This window comes from Babylonia areolata, chromosome 14 (assembly GCF_041734735.1).
Source record: "Babylonia areolata isolate BAREFJ2019XMU chromosome 14, ASM4173473v1, whole genome shotgun sequence".
NCBI classification, from domain to species: Eukaryota; Metazoa; Mollusca; class Gastropoda; order Neogastropoda; family Buccinidae; genus Babylonia; species Babylonia areolata.
Genome location: NC_134889.1, coordinates 4477872 through 4499246, shown reverse-complemented (window position 1 = coordinate 4499246; position 21375 = coordinate 4477872). Strand labels below are relative to the sequence as shown.

The following is a 21375-nucleotide window of genomic DNA, read 5'->3' as shown; positions in this document are numbered from 1 at the left end:
CTGATGCAGTCCCAGCTTCGCTGGGCTGGACACGTGGCGCGCATGCCAGACCATCGGCTGCCCAAAAGGCTTTTCTATGGCGAGCTGCAACAAGGGAAGAGATCACACGGAGGTCAGAAGAAGCGCTTCAGAGATACTCTGAAAGTCTCTCTGAAAGCGTTTGATATCAACCCTGACTCCTGGGAGGAATCTGCAGTGGACCGTGACAAATGGCGTGCTGCTGTGCACAAAGGCGCCAAGTTGTGCGAGGCCAACAGGACTGCTGCAGCTGTTCAGAAGAGGCAGGCCAGAAAGTCACGGGCAAACAAGCTCCCTGACAATGGTATGCCTGTCTTTGTCTGCCCCAACTGTCAGCGAACATTTCGTGCGCAGATTGGACTATTTAGCCATCCCCCAGCTGGATGACAACGATGGTCATCATCGATCTCGATGGACACACACACCACATGCGCGCGCGCACACACACACACACGCGCGCACCCACACACACGCACACACACACACAGAAAAAGACGCGCGCGCGCACACTCACACAGAAAAAACAACAACACACACACACAGAAAAACACACACACACACAGGTTCAGGCACCATTCCAAAGAACGCACACTACCCCCACCCCCACCCCCCTGACACTGACGCACGCACCACATGCAATCAATTCCAACATACACACACAGACTTTCCGCATGAACCATTAACGGTTCTGCATCCGCTAGGATCTTCCAAACTGTGAGCGACAAGTTTTCCAAGTACAGACCATAAAAGCATCTTGCAAAACAAGTCTCGGAAGCCAGTTTTCATTAACCTCTTTTCCACACAAAACTTTCTGGTTCCCTCGCACAAGCAGGTACTATGTAAGAATGTGTTAAAACAAGAGAGGCAAGGCCTTCAAGACTCACTTGTGATACATTTAAAAAAAAAAAAAAAAAAAATCCAAGCTTTTTATGTATTGAGTATAATTTCAAAATGTAATGTTTAAGATGAGAAAGATCAGTTTAAAGCAAATTAAGTCCCCTAGCATTAATTACAGAGTAATTTCCCTTTTTTGCTATCTGCACCAAAACGTTTGCAAAATAAATAAAACTTCCATGCTTAGCAAAAGAAGTTCCTATTTGAACAAAAAATGATAATAATGACTGCTCTTGTTGTTGGGTCAGAATATCAGATCAAAGTGCCAAGTTTAGAAAATACAAAAAATATAACAGTAAATGCAGTTTGCATATAATTAGGCTTTTTTTTTCTTCTTTTTTTTGTGCCCATCCCAGAGGTGCAATATTGTTTTAAACAAGATGACTGGAAAGAACTGAATTTTTCCTATTTTTATGCCTAATTTGGTGTCAGCTGACGGCAGAAAAAATGTTAAAGTTTACCACGGACACACAGACAACTGAACACCGGGTTAAAACATAGACTCACTTTGTTTACACAAGTGAGTCAAAAAACAACACCAAACATCATTATAAGACGTTTTGTTAGAAAGCAAAAAACAGGATTATAAGAAATCACTATTACTGTCTGCATAGTTTTCAGCGTTGTAGAAGTTAGGTACAGTGTTTTCGGCTTGATATGTACAGATAGATATATTAAGTTGTGTATGTGCGTGTGAGTGTGCGTACATGCGCGCACGCACGTAGGTGTGTGTAGCTCACCCTAAAACGGTGCTGACTGTATTCCGTGATCTTGAAAATATTTCCTGCTTTTCCTGGCTGAAATTTTCACAGTATGCCAGCTATGCATACCAAAAAGCCTTATCACGGCACAGTGTTATTTGTATTTATATTCACTGACGTTATACTAAGACGAAAACGAAAAACGAACCAACAATCAAACACACCAACAACCCTTTCAAGATCAGTAGCATGACTTGAAAAAAAAGAATTATATACACCATGGTTAGGGGAAAAGAAAAAAACAACGACGAATTTTCCAATCAAGACTTTTCACCGACAAACCAACTACCACCACCACCACCCTCACCCCCACCACTCAGACCCAGCCTCCTCCAGGCACCACCACCACCATCGCCACCTCAACCACAACATCGTCATCAACCAAGCCATCCAGTTTTCAACCTTCAAGCCACCGAAGACAAAGTCACCCATTTTCACCCGGGGGAAAAAAGTCATCCAGTTTTCACCCGACAACTATTTCACCCTACAAGCCCCGAGGACAAAGTCACCCACCATCCCCATCACCACATCAACATCCAACCACCAACCAAGATGCCCAGTTTTCACCCTTCAAGCACCAAGGACAAAGTTATCCACTATTCCCACCACCACATCAACATCCAACCATCAACCAAGACGTCCAGTTTCTCACTCTTCAAGCCCCGAGGACAAAGTCATCCACCATCACCACATCAACATCCGACCGTCAACCAAGATGCCCAGTTTTCACCCTTCAAGCCCCGAGGACAAAGTTATCCACCATTCCCACCACCACATCAACATCCAACCATCAACCAAGACGTCCAGTTTCTCACTCTTCAAGCCCCGAGGACAAAGTTATCCACCATTCCCACCACCACATCAACATCCAACTATCAACCAAGACGCCCAGTTTTCTCACCATTCAAGCCCCGAGGACAAAGTCATCCACCATTCCCACCACCACATCAACATCCAACTATCAACCAAGACGCCCAGTTTTCTCACCATTCAAGCCCCGAGGAGACAAAATCACCCACTTTTCACCCTTCAAGCCCACCACCACAACATCATCTGTCATCCATCCATCAACCAAGACGCCCAGTTTCTCACCCTTCAAGCCCCGAGGAGACAAAATCACCCACTTTTCACCCTTCAAGCCCACCACCACAACATCATCTGTCATCCATCCATCAACCAAGACGCCCAGTTTCTCACCCTTCAAGCCCCGAGCACAAAGTTCCTGATGATCTCCGGCACGGGCAGCAAGGCCACCTTGACAGGCAGGCTCCGTCCTAGCCACTCCCTTAGCACGAGGCGCGTGCAGTGCTTGAGGGAGGGCGGGGTGCGGGCCAGGAACTGCAGCTCCTCCTTCTGGGCCCCGCTGAGGTGGGGGTAGCCGCGGATGGCGTCAGCGTCGAAGCGGCGGGCCGTGCGCACGAGCAGCCCGTAGATCTCGGGCCGGTCCTTGACGTGCTTCAGGTAGTTGAGGACCCCGTGTGGGTCCTGTACCCGTACCCTGGTGGCGGCGCCTGTGTGTGGGGGTAGGTGGGTGGGGTTGGTTAGACACAAGCTGTGTGGGTGGTGGTGGTGGTGGTGTTTGTGTGTGTGTGTGTGTTGGGAAGGCAGTGGGTGTGTGTGTGTGTGTGTGTGTGTGAATGAATGTACCAAGCACGCATGTTTTCACTGACAGGTAATCATATTCATTTTTTTAAGGCGATTTTTGTGCTGTCTCGCTTGCACTTGTACATACATATTATGCACATATAAGGGGGCTATACACATACGGATGCGGGCACACACAGATTTAGGTATGCACGCACACACGCGCGCGCACACGCATCCTCTCTCTCTCTCTCTCTCTCACACACACACACAGCGTCAAGTCATTCGGATGAGACGGTAAACCAAAGTCTCGAGTGCAGCACGCGCTTGGTGGCACACAGAAACAGAACCCATGGCAACCTGTGTGTTGTCCTCTGGCAAAAATCTGTAGAAGAAATCCACTCCGAAAGTTACACAAACATACATGCCTGCACTAAAGGCCTGGGTTATGCTGCTTCAGGGATCTGCCAAGCAGAGGAGGTGTAACGTATATGGATTTGTCCGAATGTAGTGACGCCGGCTTGAGATTCTGAAACTGTGTGTGTGCACGCACGCGCGCGAACCCTCACCCGTAAAGTGCACGTTGGCGCCGTACCGCACCAGCGTTTGCAGCAAGGGCAGGGTGACGTCACTCTCCATGTTACGTAGGTACTCCACCAGTGACGTCAGGTAGGCCGGGGAGGTGTAGGTGAGGTAGCCGGAGTTGGCGTTGACGTCAGCGCCTTTCTCCAGCAGCAGCTGCACCAGCTCGTGTTGGCGGGACAGGCCGCGTGTTGCACAGGCCAGCATCAGTGGGGTCATGCTCTCGTCAGAGCGCTCGTCCACCTGGGGCCGCATTCAAGACAAAAATAATCTTGCCTGAAGGCAAGTTACCCCTGCCCTTGACATGAAAGGGGTGGTTGGGTGGAAAAAAAAAACCTCTGGGAGAAGCTAGCCACGGCCGAATAAAAGAAACCCAAATAAACTCTGGGAGAAGCTAGCCACGGCCGGAAAAAAAACCCAAATAAACTCTGGGAGAAGCTAGCTACGGCCGAAAAAAACAACAAAAAACCTCTGGGAGAAGCTAGCCACGGCCGAAAAAAACAACAACAAAAAACCTCTGGGAGAAGCTAGCCACGGCCGAAAAAAACAACAAAAAACCTCTGGGAGAAGCTAGCCACGGCCGAAAAAAAAACAAACAAAAAAAAAAACCTCTGGGAGAAGCTAGCCATGGCCGAAAAAAAAAAACAACAACAAAAAACCTCTGGAAGAAGCTAGTCACGGCCGAAAAAAACAAAAAAACCTCTGGGAGAAGCTAGCTACGGCCGAAAAACAAAACAAAACAAAAAAACCTTAAAAAACCCCCCTAAAAAACCCTACTCAGCCAGAAGCTAGCCACGGCCGGAAAAAAAACACACCAAAAAACAAAAACAAAAAAACTCTGGGAGAAGCTTGCCACGGCCGAAACCCCCCCCCACCCCACCTCCACTGGGACTGGAACCCGCGTCCTCCCACACGTCAACTCACGACGCTAACCACCTGACCACGGCGGATGGTCCCCTCCAGCTTGTTTCTCCCAACGTGCATGTTCCTCAAAGATGTCTTCCACAGACATTCGCTGGGAACGGCTCTTTTATTGTCATGGGTTCTTTTACGTGTACAAAGTGCACACTGAACACGGAGCATCATTTACCGTGTCTAGTGAAAAGAAGGCGTACGGGGGGGTACCCTCAAATTTTGATGGTGGGGGTGGGGAGTGGAAGAAGAAGAAGAACCGGAAATGGAGATCCTCTGGCTCGCTGGGGCAAAGCGGTCAACTGAAGTGACATTTCAATACGCCAGTGTGAGAAACCATATCCTAGCCATACTACGGAGGGAGAGACTTCCAGCTTCAGAGAAAACCCCTGCCTTTCCCTCACCCCCTCTCCTCTCCTGTAGGATAGAGTCATCTCCCTTTAAGATCTTCGTTCGAGAGACTCGTTGTCAAGACAGCAGCTAAACATGACGACGCATCGGAACTGCCGTCTCTGTCTCAGCTAGACGACTAGGACTATCAGAACATACGACACGGTGGCAACGGTGGGATCCGACACACCCCCTCCCCCAAGTCCCCCCTCCTCCTCTCCCCCGCGCCCCTAAAAAAACCCTTTCACGGGGACTGGAGGCAGGAGAAAACTGTGGAATTCCAAATCTCTAAGACGTTACTGGTGCGGCTATTCACAAAGCTGGCAGTGCTATCATCAGGATAGATTAAAGCCCATGAAAGGGGGAAAAAAAGGAAAGAAATAAAAAAAAAAAAGGCAAATACTGACATTGCAGGGACCCCAGGGTAGTACAGTTTACCTTGAAGGGCAAAGTTATCTTCGTGTTGAAGACACCCCCCCGCCAACCACCACCACCACCCCACCCCACACCTAAATTTATAACACACTGTCCTCCCTGCTTTTCAGTTAACTGAAAGAAAAAAAAAATGTTTGGATTCAAATATTTTTTTTCTGGAACGAACTTATTTCGACTATATCTGCAAATTTCTGGCATTCCATCATTTTTCGTCTCCAAGTTGGAAGGTGGCAGAATGGTTAAAGGCTAAGGCCAGCACAGCCAGCTGCCGTCAGCCTGACACAGCAACACACTTCAGTCACACACAGCCAGCTGCCGTCAGCCTGACACAGCAACACACTTCAGTCACACACAGCCAGCTGCCGTCAGCCTGACACAGCAACACACTTCAGTCACACACAGCCAGTTGCCGTCAGCCCGACACAGCAACACACTTCAGTCACACACAGCCAGCTGCCGTCAGCCTGACACAGCAACACACTTCAGTCACACACAGCCAGCTGCCGTCAGCCTGACACAGCAACACACTTCAGTCACACACGGCCAGCTGCCGTCAGCCTGACACAGCAACACACTTCAGTCACATACGGCCAGTTGCCGTCAGTCTGACACAGCAACACACTTCAGTCACACACGGCCAGCTGCCGTCAGCCCGACACAGCAACACACTTCAGTCACACACAGCCACTTGCCGTCAGCCTGACACAGCAACACACTTCAGTCACACACAGCCAGCTGCCGTCAGCCTGACACAGCAACACACTTCAGTCACACACAGCCAGCTGCCGTCAGCCTGACACAGCAACACACTTCAGTCACACACGGCCAGTTGCCGTCAGCCTCACACAGCAACACACTTCAGTCACACACAGCCAGTTGCCGTCAGCCTGACACAGCAACACACTTCAGTCACACACAGCCAGCTGCCATCAACCTGACACAGCAACATACTTCAGTCACACACAGCCAGTTGCCGTCAGCCTGACACAGCAACACACTTCAGTCACACACAGCCAGCTGCCATCAACCTGACACAGCAACACACTTCAGTCACACACAGCCAGCTGCCGTCAGCCTCACACAGCCAGCTGCCATCAACCTGACACAGCAACACACTTCAGTCACACACAGCCAGTTGCCGTCAGCCTGACACAGCAACACACTTCAGTCACACACAGCCACCTGCCGTCAGCCTGACACAGCAACACACTTCAGTCACACACGGCCAGCTGCCGTCAGCCTGACACAGCAACACACTTCAGTCACACACAGCCAGCTGCCGTCAGCCTCACACAGCAACACACTTCAGTCACACACAGCCAGTTGCCGTCAGCCTGACACAGCAACACACTTCAGTCACACACAGCCAGTTGCCGTCAGCCTGACACAGCAACACACTTCAGTCACACACAGCCAGTTGCCGTCAGCCTCACACTTCAGTCACACACAGCCACCTGCCGTCAGCCTGACACAGCAACACACTTCAGTCACACACAGCCAGCTGCCGTCAGCCTGACACAGCAACACACTTCAGTCACACACAGCCAGCTGCCGTCAGCCTGACACAGCAACACACTTCAGTCACACACAGCCAGTTGCCGTCAGCCTGACACAGCAACACACTTCAGTCACACACGGCCAGTTGCCGTCAGCCTGACACAGCAACACACTTCAGTCACACACGGCCAGCTGCCGTCAGCCTGACACAGCAACACACTTCAGTCACACACAGCCACTTGCCGTCAACCTGACACAGCAACATACTTCAGTCACACACGGCCAGTTGCCGTCAGCCTGACACAGCAACACACTTCAGTCACACACGGCCAGTTGCCGTCAGCTACGGCGCTCTCCAGACAGAAGAAACCAATTATGAGATTCATGCTACAAGTATAACTGAAGATTTACGTCCCTTGGACCAGCCATCCGTTTTTACCTGTGTGCTCACGACAAATCAGCAGCTGACCAGCCGCCGTGGCGAAGTGGTTAGCGTCGCGGACTGACGGCTGGAAGGACGCGGGTTCGAATCCCAGCGGAGGTGGGTTTTTCGGCCCGTGGCCGGCTCCTACCCAGAGTTGAGTGTGCTGTGGGCTTAAATGGGGAGACTGGGACCACACAGTCGAGTGTCATCCACTTCAAGGACTAAGCCATTATTGTCGTTTGTAGGGGGCTTCGTAGGTGGTGTCCTAAGTACGTTAAAACAGAACAGGCACCACTGAACACCACCCAAGTGACTCAGCAGCAGTGCAGGGTCTCCTCTGGTGTGTGGCCTCCTGGCGACCTAACATCGATGGTTCCCTGTGGACTGCCGACGCTGGAACTACGACGGACAAACCCGGCTGTGGCCGTGTATGGGGGAACCTAAATGAGCGGCGTGGGAGTATTTGTATTTCTTTACACAACAGATTTCTCTGTGTGAAATTCAGGCTGCTCTCCCCAGGGAGAGCGCATCGCTACACTACAGCGCCACCCATTTTTTTGTATTTTTTCCTGCGTGTAGTTTTATTTGTTTTTCCTATCGAAGTGGATTTTTCTACAGAATTTTGCCAGGAACAACCCTTTTGTTGCCGTGGGTTCGTTTACGTGCGCTAAGTGCATGCTGCACACGGGACCTCGGTTTATCGTCTCATCCAAATGACTAGCGTCCAGACCACCACTCAAGGTCTAGTGGAGGGGGAGAAAATATCGGCGGCTGAGCCGTGATTCGAACCAGCGCGCTCAGATTCTCTCGCTTCCTAGGCGGACGCGTTACCTCTAGGCCATCACTCCACTCCACTGCACTGAAACGGTGCAGATGACGGGGCAGCAGAAAAAAAAAAAAAAAAAAAAAAAAAAAAAATCAGCAGCTGTGTTGAGACGGCTGGTGGCCAGTGTGATCACTTTACTGCCGACAGACATGGCGAGAGAAGCGCAAAAATAACGTGGACACAATTCTCAGCCAAATGCTGACAGCGACTGGCTGGCCTTTAGTGTGGACGTAGCCCAAGACACTTATCTGCCAATACAGAGTCCGTGAGGGTCTGGGTTCAAACCCCGGTCTCTCGCCCTTTCTCCCCAAAATCAAACCGCACGTCCAGTCATTCGGATGAGACGAAAAACCATGGCCCCGTGTGCACGTGTGCAGCTAGCACTGGACAAAAAACAACAACAAAAACCCCCCAAAATCCAAGAAACATAGAAACAAAAAGGCTGTTCTCTGGCAACGTTCTGTGAATGAAATCCACACACTCACAGGTGCACAAATGTTCACTCGAAGCCTGACTGGCGCGCTGGGCATCTACCTAATAGATGGGGCGTAGCGTATATGGGTTTGTCCGAACGCAGAAGAAGAAGATGATGATAATGATGACGACGACGACGAAGAAGAAGATGATGATGAAGAAGAGATGATGATGAAAAAGAAGATAATGATAATGCTGCTGCTGATGATGATGAAAAAGAAGGTGACGACGACGACGACGAAGAAGAAGAATTAGAAGAAAAAGAAGAAGAAAAAGAAGAAGAAGAAAATTATGATAATGAAGAAACAGAAGAAGAAGATGATGATGATGAGGAGGAGGATGTTGATGAAGAAGAAGATGGTGATGATGATGAGGAGGAAGAAGGAGATGATGATGATGATGAACAACAAAACAAGATGAAGAAGAGAGAGAAGAAGAAGAACAACAACAATGAAAAGAAGAACAACAACAACATGAAGAACAACAACAAGATGATGCTGAAGAAGAAGAAGAACAACAACAACAACATGATGAAGAAGAAGAACAACAACAACAACTTGAAGCAGAAGAAGAACAACGTTCCCTCCCCTCCATCCCCTCACCTTGGCGCCCCACCGGAGCAGCATCTCACACATGTCGGGCCGGTCGCAGGCCACCGCCGCATGCAGCGCCGTGTACTTGTACGCGTCGGGCCTGGCCGGCGACGCGTGGTGACGCAACAGCAGGTGCACGAGCGCCGCGTTGCCACTGGTGACGGCGAAGTGCAGCGCCGTCTTCTGGTCGAAGCGGGGAGGGCACTGGAGGTCCACCAGGGCCCCGTTGTTGATGAGCATCCTGGCCGCCGGCAGGTTCTGCTGGCGGCAGGCCCTCATGAGGGGCGACACCCCGCATCTGTTGAAATCAATACAGGGTTCGGTTACCTTCTCAAGGAGGCGTCACGTTGATTTCATATGATATGGGCAGCAAGTTCAATTGTGGCAGGTCCACTTCCTTTGCGTTAGCTGTGCTTGACTATGTTAACTAAATGCATGTATATGAATGTGTATTGTGTGCGCGTGCGTTTATGTAAGTTTGTGCCTGCCTATGTGTGCGTATATGTTATGGTAGCTGTTAGATACACATGTATTGTTAAAATGTATGTACGCAGTGTGTGTGTTTGTGTGTGTGTGTGTGTGTAGTCATATTTTGGTGTGTGTATGTAACATAGATGTAATGTTTTATGTTAACAAAGCGTTTTTGTAAAGCACCTAGAGCAGATTTCTGGATAGTGTGCTGTATAAGTATCCATTATTATTATTATAATTATTATTATTCCTCGTTCGCCTCCCGTTAGATGAGCAGCCCGGTGTCCTCGACGAAGGCTGCCGTCCGTCGCAGTTCCTCCAGGGCGCCGTACAGCTTGGCTTCCACTGCTGTCGGTGTTGGCCAGTACTTCCTCCTGGATCCTGCATGCGTCGTACAGTCTTTAAGGATGAGGTCGGTTGTCATTGGTCCCTCACCACAAGGGCACTCTCCACTCTTATACAGCGCCTATCCTCGGTCAGAGACCAAGCTCTAAGCACTTTACAACTTCTTTTTCTTCTTCTTCGTTCGTGGGCTGCAACTCCCACGTTCACTCGTATGTACATGAGTGGGTTTTTGCGTGGATGACCGTTTTTACCCCGCCATGTAGGCAGCCAAGCTTTACAAACTTGGGGTCATTTGCACAACAGGCTGCTTGCCTGGGTAGAGCCGACTGACGGCTGCCATTGCGGCGCGCTCATCAGTCGTTTCCTGTGTCATTCAGTCTGATTTCAGGCACACACACATACACACTCAGACAGACATATAACATTTTACGTGAATGACCGTTTTGTTTATTTACCCAGCCATGTAGGCAGCCATACTCCGTTTTCGGTGGTGTGCATTCTGGGTATGTTCTCGTTTCCATAATCCACCAAACACTGACGTGGATTACAGGATATATAACGCAAGCATTTCATCTTCTGTGTGCGTATACACACGAAGAGGGTTCAGGCACTAGCAGCCCTGCACATATGTTGACCTGAGAGATCGGAAAAATCTCCACCCTTTACCCACCAGGCGAACGTTACCGAGATTTGAACCCGGGACCCTCAGACTGAGAGTACAACGCTTTCACCACTCGGCTGTTGCGCCCGTGGAACGGGTTTCATTTTAACTTCCTAAGGAAGCGTCGCTCTCTCTGTTCGGACTAACCCGTACTGCCAGATGGCTCACCAGCAGCATAATTCCCAACGGGGCCGCTTTGTCAGGCATTGAATGCGTGTTGTTGTAGCTGTTGTTTTTATAGTATATGTGTGTACCTATCAGAGTGGATTTCTTCTCTGGTTTAGTTTTAATAATTATCGACACTCACATAATGTAAACCTTCCGTTTACCACTATCTTTTTTTTTAATGTAAATCAAGCCTTGCATATTCAGGCGGGGTGGTTATGGAATCATATCCCAGAAACTTTATAAACGTAATCAAATTTTCAAAAATTCAAATCTAACTTACTAATATACCTAATGAATCTCTCCAACTTGGCACCTCTTTATCCTAAGATGTACTGATTATGGTCCAACGTCAGTGATATTTTTATGAATATAGAAAATGAAGTTTGCTTTTGATTCACCACCCATGTCCCATCTCTGTCAATCTATCTCTCCTCCTCTTTTTTTTTTTTTTTTACCCCTTAATGATTTGATCTTTTCAATGATAGTCTGTCGTGTCGTGCTTTATTAGGTAATGTACATGCTTTCATTTATGCCTTTTATTTTCATATGTAATTGTGTGTGTGTGTGTGTGTGTGTGTGTGTGTGTGTGTGTGTGTGTGTGTGTGTGTGTGTGTGTGTTTTGCCATTGTTTTTTGTTGTTGTTTTGTTGTTGTTTTTCTCTTCTTCTTCTTTGCCCTCGAGGGCTGGATGTAAAAAAAAACCAACAGTTGTGCTTACTCCACTACCCTCGTTAAAAAAAAAAAAAAATTCGCTTCGTTTCTACACAATGTTGCCGGAGGACAACACTTATCTCGCCATGGGTTCTTTTTTTTCAGTGCGTGCTGCACACGGGACCTCGGTTTATCGTCTCAACCGAATGACTATATGCTCAGTTTGATTTTCCAGTCAAACGTGGGAGAAAGGGCGAGAGCGGGATTCGAACCCACACCCTCACGGACACTGTACTGGTAGATGAGCGTCTTAACCGTTCTGCCACCATCTGGCATCTGGAACGCATAGTTGTAACGTCATTCTGTTATCCTAAAGTCAGGGAGTCTATTTGGTTAAACAAACAACTTCGTGCGCCGATTTGCAATGCCGGGTTATAAGAAACTATGTGTGTAGCTGGTAAGCCATCCTTCGAATCAAGTGTAGTGTGTGTAGAAACGACGTCAACTGGCCCGTATCGTGAACAGACCACAACAACACAACACAATTAAACACAGCAACACACCACACAACGAACAACCCAAGACCACACCATATCAGAACACATACGCAACACGACACCACACCACCAACGCCACACAATATAACACAAGACCACAACAACACCACATAACACAACACCACACCATATCAGAACACAACACGACACCACACCACCAACACCACACAATATAACACAAGACCACAACACCACATAACACAACACCACACCATATCAGAACACAACACGACACCACACCACCAACACCACACAATATAACACAAGACCACAACACCACATAACACAACACCACACCATATCAGAACACATACACAACACGACACCACACCACCAACACCACACAATATAACACAAGACCACAACACCACATAACACAACACCACACCATATCAGAACACATACACAACACCACACCACACCACCAACACCACAAACGCCACACAATATAACACAAGACCACAACAACACCACATAACACAACACCACACCATATCAGAACACATACACAACACGACACCACACCACACCACCAACGCCACACAATATAACACAAGACCACAACAACACCACATAACACAACACCACACCACACTACACAACAACACCACACCAAACAACACACCATGCCATACCACACCACACCACACTACATCACAACACCGCATCACACCACACAATACCACAACACATAAAAACACCATAAGACCATAACACAACACCACCACATTACAACACGACGCCACATCACACTACACCACCACAACAACACACCACAACACACCACCATACCATACCAACATACAACACACCACATCACACCTTACCACAACACCAATTCAACACCACACCACAACACCAATTCAACACCACACCACATCACATCAAACCACAACACCAATTCAACACCACACCACATCACTACACACACCACATCACACCAAACCACAACAGCACACCACACAACACAACACACCACACCACACCGTGCAACACCACACTATACCATACAACACCATACCATACCACACAACACCACACCATACCACATCACACCACACAACACTACACAACAGCACAGCACATCACAGCACATCACACCATACCATACAACACCATGCCACACAACACCATACCACACCACACCACACCACACCACACCACCACACCTGTTGAAGACGTTGGGGTCTGCACCATACTGCAGGAGGATCCTCAGACAGTCCAGGTGATCCAGGGGAACCAGGTTGATCTCGTAACCCATGAAGTACTTGTGGTCCGGCCGGGCCCCGTGGTCCAACAACAACCTGTGCCCGTCACAGGTAACTGTTAACTGTGTTAACCCGTGAGGGTGTGGGTTCGAATCCCAGCTCTTGCCCTTTCTCCCAAGTTTGAATTTGTATTTGTATTCCTTTTTATCACATCAGATTTCTCTGTGTGAAATTCGGGCTGCTCCCCCCAGGGAGAGCGCGTCGCTGCACTACAGCACCACCCGATTTTTTGTATTTTTTCCTGCGTGCAGTTTTATTTGTTTTTCCTATCGAAGTGGATTTTTCTACAGAATTTTGCCAGGAACAACCCTTTTGTTGCCATGGGTTCGTTTACGTGTGCTAAATGCATGCTGCACACGGGACCTCGGTTTATCGTCTCATCCGAATGACTAGCGTCCAGACCACCACTCAAGGTCTAGTGGAGGGGGAGAAAATATCGGCGGCTGAACCGTGATTCGAACCAGCGCACTCAGATTCTCTCGCTTCCAAGGCAGACGCGTTACCTCTAGGCCATCACTCCACTTGAACTGGAAAATCAAACTGAGCGTCTATTCCTTCGGATGAGACGATAAACCAAGGTCCCGTGTGCAGCACGCACTTGGCGCACTGAAAAAGAACCCATGGCAACGAGAGTGTTGTCCTCTGGCAAAACTATGTGAAAAGAAATCCACTCTGATAGGTACACAGATAATTGTGTAAGCATGCACTCAAGGCCTGACTAAGCGCGTTGGGTTATGCTGCTGGTCAGGCATATCTGCCTAGCAGATGTGGTGTAGCGTATGTGGATTGGTCTGAACGCCTCCTTGAGGAACTGGAACTGTTAATTGGTGCTTGTTGTCCAGCCGACCGCAAAGGGCTCACATCGGGACTGTCAAACCATACAAAATTAATGCTCAACCGTGTCAACACAATACTGTCACACCACACACACACGACCCTTCAAAGACAAACCTACAAAACACAGTTCATGAAACAGCATCCTAACCATTTAGCTCCTTAAGGCAAATAAGACTAAGCCATGCTGAGGACGCCAGCCATTCCGCTTAAGTTATCATCCCCTGAGTAAAAAACACGACAAAAAAAAAACAAAAAGAACTTCAAAGCCAAACGAGCAATACATAAATGGCCATATAGGCAAATGTTATACATCACAGTTAGATACAGCTAAGGTCAGACGTCGTAAATATATATGGCTTCGGTAGCAGGTGTCACACACACACACACATAGCTCCAGATACAGTTCAGATGCACACAGCATCAAAATCTTTAAAGTGACGTAACTATGTACCCATTCGAAGATCACGTTGTCATGACGAAGCAACGTGCGTGAGTGACGTATGGGACAATGGGTACATCCACACGCCCGTGCAGAAGCCGTTTTCATGTTGGTGGGGTGAGGGTGATGGGGAGGGTAGAGAGGGATGGTTCGGGGGGAAGGGGGGAAGGGAACGTAAAGGGGGTGGGGTGGCGGAGTGGAGTAGTGGTCACATCGAAGACGATCAACACGAGCTTTTTTTTTCAGTGACGTCACCGGTCACAAACACACGTCACAATGACGACGACGACACCAGCTGACCACCACCCCCACCTCGCTTACCTTACCGGTGTCATGCCCCAAAATGACCCCCCCTCACCCCCATTTAACTCCACGGAGTAATTCTGGGTCAGAACGTGATTCCACTGGGGAGCTTCGTTCAGGAAGACTCCAGCCAGCATCTGCCCTGAACCGACTCCACGCCCGACGGGCCCAACAGCCGAGTGGTTTAAAGCGTTGGACTTTCAATCCGAGGGTCCCGAGTTCGATTCCCGGACGCGGGCACGTGGCGGGTAAATGGTGGAGATTTTATCTGACCTCCCACATGCGCAGACCTGCTAGTAGCCTGAATCCCCCAGCTTTTGTGTGTACACACACATGCAGAAGATCAAAGTAATACGCGCATTAAAGATCCCGTAATCCATTTCAGCGTTGGGTGGGTGAAGGAAACAAGAACATTCCCGGCATGTACATCCCGAAAATGGAGTATGACTGCCTACATGGCGGGGCTAAAAAGAGTCAAACAGGTAAAAGCACGCTAGTGTACTGAGTGAATGTGGGAGTCGCGGCCCACGATTGAAGAAGATTCCTCGCCCTTGAAATTAAAAGCTTATCAAAATAACCAGAAAGCATAATTCAGTACACACAAAATAAACAAATAAACAACAACAACAAAAAGTTTCATAGTCCTTTTCAAAATACAAAGCTGCAGACTGCGGCGGGCTATACACCAGCTACAGTTCACAGGAGAAAGTTGAAGGCTGCACTTCAAAAATAAATGTGGCATTCTGTACACCGGAGACAGTCGAAGACTGCACTTCAAAATGTGGCATTCTGTACACCAGAGACAGTCGAAGACTGCACTTCAAAATGTGGCGTTGTGTATACCGAAGACAGTCGAAGGCTGCACTTCAAAATGTGGCGTTGTCTATACCGGACAGTCGAAGGCTGCGCATAAAAAATGTGGCGTTGTGAAAACCAGAGACAGTCGAAGGCAGCGCTTCAAAATGTGGCATTCTGTACACCAGAGACAGTCGAAGGCTGCACTTCAAAATGTGGCGTTCTGTACACTGGAGACAGTTGAAGGCAGTGCTTCAAAATGTGGCATTCTGTACACCAGAGACAGTCGAAGGCTGCACTTCAAAATGTGGCGTTCTGTACACTGGAGACAGTTGAAGGCAGTGCTTCAAAATGTGGCATTCTGTACACCAGAGACAGTCGAAGGCTGCACTTCAAAATGTGGCGTTCTGTACACTGGAGACAGTTGAAGGCAGTGCTTCAAAATGTGGCATTCTGTACACCAGAGACAGTCGAAGGCTGCACTTCAAAATGTGGCGTTGTGTACACCGGAGACAGTCGAAGGCTGCACTTCAAAATGTGGCGTTGTGTACACCGGAGACAGTCGAAGGCTGCACTTCAAAATGTGGCGTTGTGTTCACCAGAGAAAGTCGAAGGCTGCACTTCAAAATGTGGCGTTGTGTACACAGGAGAAAGTCGAAGGCTGCACTTCAAAATGTGGCGTTGTGTACACAGGAGAAAGTCGAAGGCTGCGCTTCAAAATGTGGCGTTGTGTACACTGGAGACAGTTGAAGGCTGCACTTCAAAATGTGGCGTTGTGTACACAGGAGAAAGTCGAAGGCTGCGCTTCAAAATGTGGCGTTGTGTACACAGGAGAAAGTCGAAGGCTGCGCTTCAAAATGTGGCGTTCTGTACACTGGAGACAGTCGAAGGCTGCGCTTCAAATTGTGGCGTTGTGAAAACCAGAGACAGTCGAAGGCAGCGCTTCAAAATGTGGCATTCTGTACACCAGAGACAGTCGAAGGCTGCACTTCAAAATGTGGCGTTCTGTACACTGGAGACAGTTGAAGGCAGTGCTTCAAAATGTGGCATTCTGTACACCAGAGACAGTCGAAGGCTGCACTTCAAAATGTGGCGTTCTGTACACTGGAGACAGTTGAAGGCAGTGCTTCAAAATGTGGCATTCTGTACACCAGAGACAGTCGAAGGCTGCACTTCAAAATGTGGCGTTGTGTACACCGGAGACAGTCGAAGGCTGCACTTCAAAATGTGGCGTTGTGTACACAGGAGAAAGTCAAAGGCTGCGCTTCAAATTGTGGCATTCTGTACACTGGAGACAGTCGAAGGCTGCACTTCAAAATGTGGCGTTGTGTATACTGAAGACAGTCGAAGGCTGCGCTTCAAATTGTGGCATTCTGTACACTGGAGACAGTCGAAGGCTGTGCTTCAAAATGTGGCGTTGTGTATACCGAAGACAGTCGAAGGCAGCGCTCCAAAATGGGGCATTCTGTACACCAGAGACAGTCGACGGCTGTGCTTCAAAATGTGGCGTTGTGTTCACCAGAGAAAGTCGAAGGCTGCACTTCAAAATGTGGCGTTGTGTACACAGGAGAAAGTCGAAGGCTGCACTTCAAAATGTGGCGTTGTGTACACAGGAGAAAGTCGAAGGCCGCACTTCAAAATGTGGCGTTGTGTATACCGAAGACAGTCGAAGACTGTGCTTCAAAATGTAGCATTCTGTACACCAGAGACAGTCGAAGGCTGCACTTCAAAATGTGGCGTTGTGTACACAGGAGAAAGTCGAAGGCTGCACTTCAAAATGTGGCGTTGTGTACACTTGTACAACTCACCAGAGACCGTTGAAGGCACAGCTGCAAATGTGGCGTTCTGTACACTGGCCACAACTCCCCGAAGACAGTCGAAGGCTCAGCTGCAAAAGGTTGCGTTCAGTACACTGGCCACAATTCACCGAAGACAGTCGAAGGCTCAGCTGCAAAAGGTTGCGTTCAGTACGCTGGCCACAATTCACCGAAGACAGTCGAAGGCTCAGCTTCAAAAATATACACCGGCTACACAACTCACCGGAGACAGTCGACGTGGTTGTTCTCAATGGCCAGGTTGAGGGGCTCTATGGTCAGATAACCCAGGGCCCGACTCTTCTCCTCCACCTCCGCCCTCCCCTCCTCCCCCGTCATGAAGTCCACTGTGGCCCCTTCCTCTATCAGGACCCTCATCGACCTGCACACACACACACACACACACACGCACACACACACACACACGCATGCACTCACTCACTCACACACATTCACATTGCACACACACACACACACACACACAGTGGTTGAGAGAGAGAGAGAGAGAGGGAGGGAGAGACGCGCACGCACACACACTCACACGTTCACAGAACATACACATGCATGCACGTAGGCACACACATACGCACACCACATACACACAAAATGCGCACGCACTTATGCATGCACATATGCAAAACACACACATATGCGCGCGTGCCAACACCGCCCCCCCCCCCACACACACAGACGGACACACACACACTCACACACACACACACATACTCACAAACACTCACTCAACTAACTCACTCACTCACACGAACGCTGACATGTAAATACACACACACACACACACACACACACACACACACACACACACACAAACACTCACTCACACGAACGCTCACATGTAAATATGCACACACAGACAGAGACAGACAGAGAGACACACACATACACAACTCCCCCCCCCCACCCCCCCTACGCCCCTTCCCCACCCCCCTCCACACACACAAAACGCACACATACACATGTGCACATGCTTGCACAAACACAAACACAGACACAGCCACACACAGATAAGTACCATGCATACGCAAACTGTCGGTTGTGAATATACAAACACATACACGTTAGCCATAACGCGCACACATGCACTCATACACGTCGCGCTCGCACACAAGGCAGACAGACAGACGAACGTACGGACAGACAGACAGACGGACAGACAAACGGAAAGAAAGACGGACCGACAGACAGACGAACGGACGGATAGACAGACAGACGGACAGATAGACAGACGGACAGACAAACGGAAAGAGAGACGGACGAACAGACAGACAGATAGACCAATAGACAGACGGACAGACAGACAGACAGGCGGGCGGGCGGACAGACAGAAAAACAGATAGACGGACAGACACAGATAGACAGACGGATAGACAGACAGACAGACAGGCGGACGGACAGACAGACAGACACAGACGGACAGACAGACAGACACAGACAGACAGACGGACAGACAGGCAGACGGACAGACAGGTCCGTCAGGCAGACGGACAGACAGACAGGCGAAAGTGACGTACTCAATGTTGCCCTTTCTGGCACACAGATGGATGGGTGTGTAGCCGATGTCGTCAGTGGCGTTGACGTCAGCACCGCGCTCAATCAGCAGTCTGACGCAATCCACGTAGTCCACGTACACCGCGTAGTGCAGGGGCCGTAACCCCCGCTGAGAGGGTTATGGAACATGACGATGGTGTGTCTGGCGTGAAACTGTTTCACCGAGTCGCTATCATGGATGTGTTGTGTCGTATTGTATTGCATTGCATTGCATTGTATTGCATTGCATGCCCTCCAGTGGCTATCGTCCTTCCATACGCCCGGAAACCAACATGCCATGATTCTAACCGACTCAATGAACCTCATACAGAAAATTGAAAACGGAATGGGAAGCCCAGAGTGGCATAACGCAATGCGCAACTTTCAGATTAAAAAACTCACATGGTCATACTGCCCGGGACATGCAGGTGTTAAGGGAAATGAGCGAGCTGACAGACTTGCTGGTAACGCAACACCAACGAGCGGCCTACATCTAGGAAAATCGGAAATCCTCAGAAAAGTCAAAGAATACCAAAAAGAACAGGTACAAGGCCATCACACCATCGATCGCCTCAAAGAAATAGAAGCAGAGAGAGGGAGCGGCCGCAAATCTAACATGAAAGGTAGAGCACGATGCTTTGCAAATCAAACAAATATCGGCATCATTTCCAAACCAACATTGCGCAAATTTCTTCAAAACGGAACAGAGTCTCTGTGGGCCTTTCCAAACACAATAGACCGAGCAACACACTAGACGCCACGTTCTTGGCATCAGAGATCTTTTCCCATCCCTCTTGCGGCCAGTCAGTGGCGGCTGTGTGTGTTTGTGTGTATGTGTGCTTTTGAGTGCGTTTGTGAATGCGCGAGAGTGAAACTGTACACAAGTGTCAGGAGAGATATGTGTACGTGTGTGTGTGTGTGTGTGTGTGTGAGGGGAGGTGGGAGTGCGGGGGGAGGTGGGGTAGAGGATGAGGTATGTGAGTGTATGCATGCCTACACTGTGGGAGCAACAGGATATTGGAACGTGTATATATATATATATATATATATATATATATATATATATATATATATATATATATATCTTTGTATGTACGTGTGTGGAGTTGGGGGTGGGAGATATGGGCGTATGTGTGTGTGCTTGTACAAGTAAGTGTTCATCTCTGTGAGTGTGTGTTTGTGTGTGTGTGTGTGTGCCGTGGAAGCTGCGATACGTAGACTAGAAATGAGTGTGTGGAGGAGGGGGTAGAGGAGGTGCAAGGTAATGTGTGTGTGTGTGTGTGTGTGTGTTGGAGCTCATGTACGTTTATATGTATTTGACTGTGCTTTCATATGTGCTTGTACAAGTAAGTGTTCATCTCTGTGAGTGTGTGTTTGTGTTTGTGTGTGTGTGTGTGTGCCGTGGAAGCTGCGATACTTAGACTAGAAATAAGTGTGTGGAGGAGGGGGGTAGAGGAGGTGCACGGTAATGCGTGTGTGTGTGTGTGTGTTGGAGCTCATGTACGTTTATATGTATTTGACTGTGCTTTCATATATGTGAAACTGCATGTCTGGTGCATTTCTGTTATGCATGTGTGGGTGTATGTGTGAATGTGTGTCTTCATTTTTTACATTTATTTGCTTATTTATCACCATTGTTGTCTTATTTATTTATTTATTTATGTTTTATTATTATCATTTTATTAGTATTACTAATATTATTACTACTACCTTTTTCTATATTATAATTATTATTTATTTATTTATTTATTTATGCAAGCTTATCTATTATTTATTCCCCCGTTTTTTTTTTTGTTGTTTTTTTTGTGTGTGTGTGTGTGTGTTTGTTTTTTTTTTTTTTTTTTTTTTTTTTTTCCAAGGCCTGACTAAGCGCGTTGGGTTACGCTGCTGGTCAGGCATCTGCTTGGCAGATGTGGTGTAGCGTATATGGTTTTGTCCGAACGCAGTGACGCCTCCTTGAGCTACTGAAACTGAAACTGAAACTGTATTGCGTTGCGTTGTGCCGTGCCGTGTTGTGCTGTGTTGTGCTGTGCTGTGTTGTGCAGTGTTGTGCTGTGCTGTGTTGTGCTGTGCAGTGTTGTGCTGTGCTGTTTTGTGCTGTGCTGTGTTGTGCTGTGCTGTGTTGTGTTGTG

General features: G+C 48.5%; 1 protein-coding gene across 1 annotated transcript in view; it reads right to left on the bottom strand.

The window, feature by feature from the left end:
- Positions 1-682: 682 nt before the first annotated feature.
- Positions 683-21375, bottom strand: part of LOC143289751 (ankyrin repeat and SOCS box protein 16-like) — a 23691-nt gene continuing 2998 nt past the window's right edge. The window contains exons 2-7 of the mRNA XM_076598844.1: positions 19228-19373; positions 17925-18080; positions 13412-13546; positions 9400-9688; positions 3827-4082; positions 683-3184 (exon numbers count right to left, since the gene is read on the bottom strand). Coding sequence (XP_076454959.1) covers positions 2874-3184; positions 3827-4082; positions 9400-9688; positions 13412-13546; positions 17925-18080; positions 19228-19373 — 1293 coding nt within the window. The 3' untranslated portion in view covers positions 683-2873. The remainder of the gene's footprint in view (positions 3185-3826; positions 4083-9399; positions 9689-13411; positions 13547-17924; positions 18081-19227; positions 19374-21375) is intronic.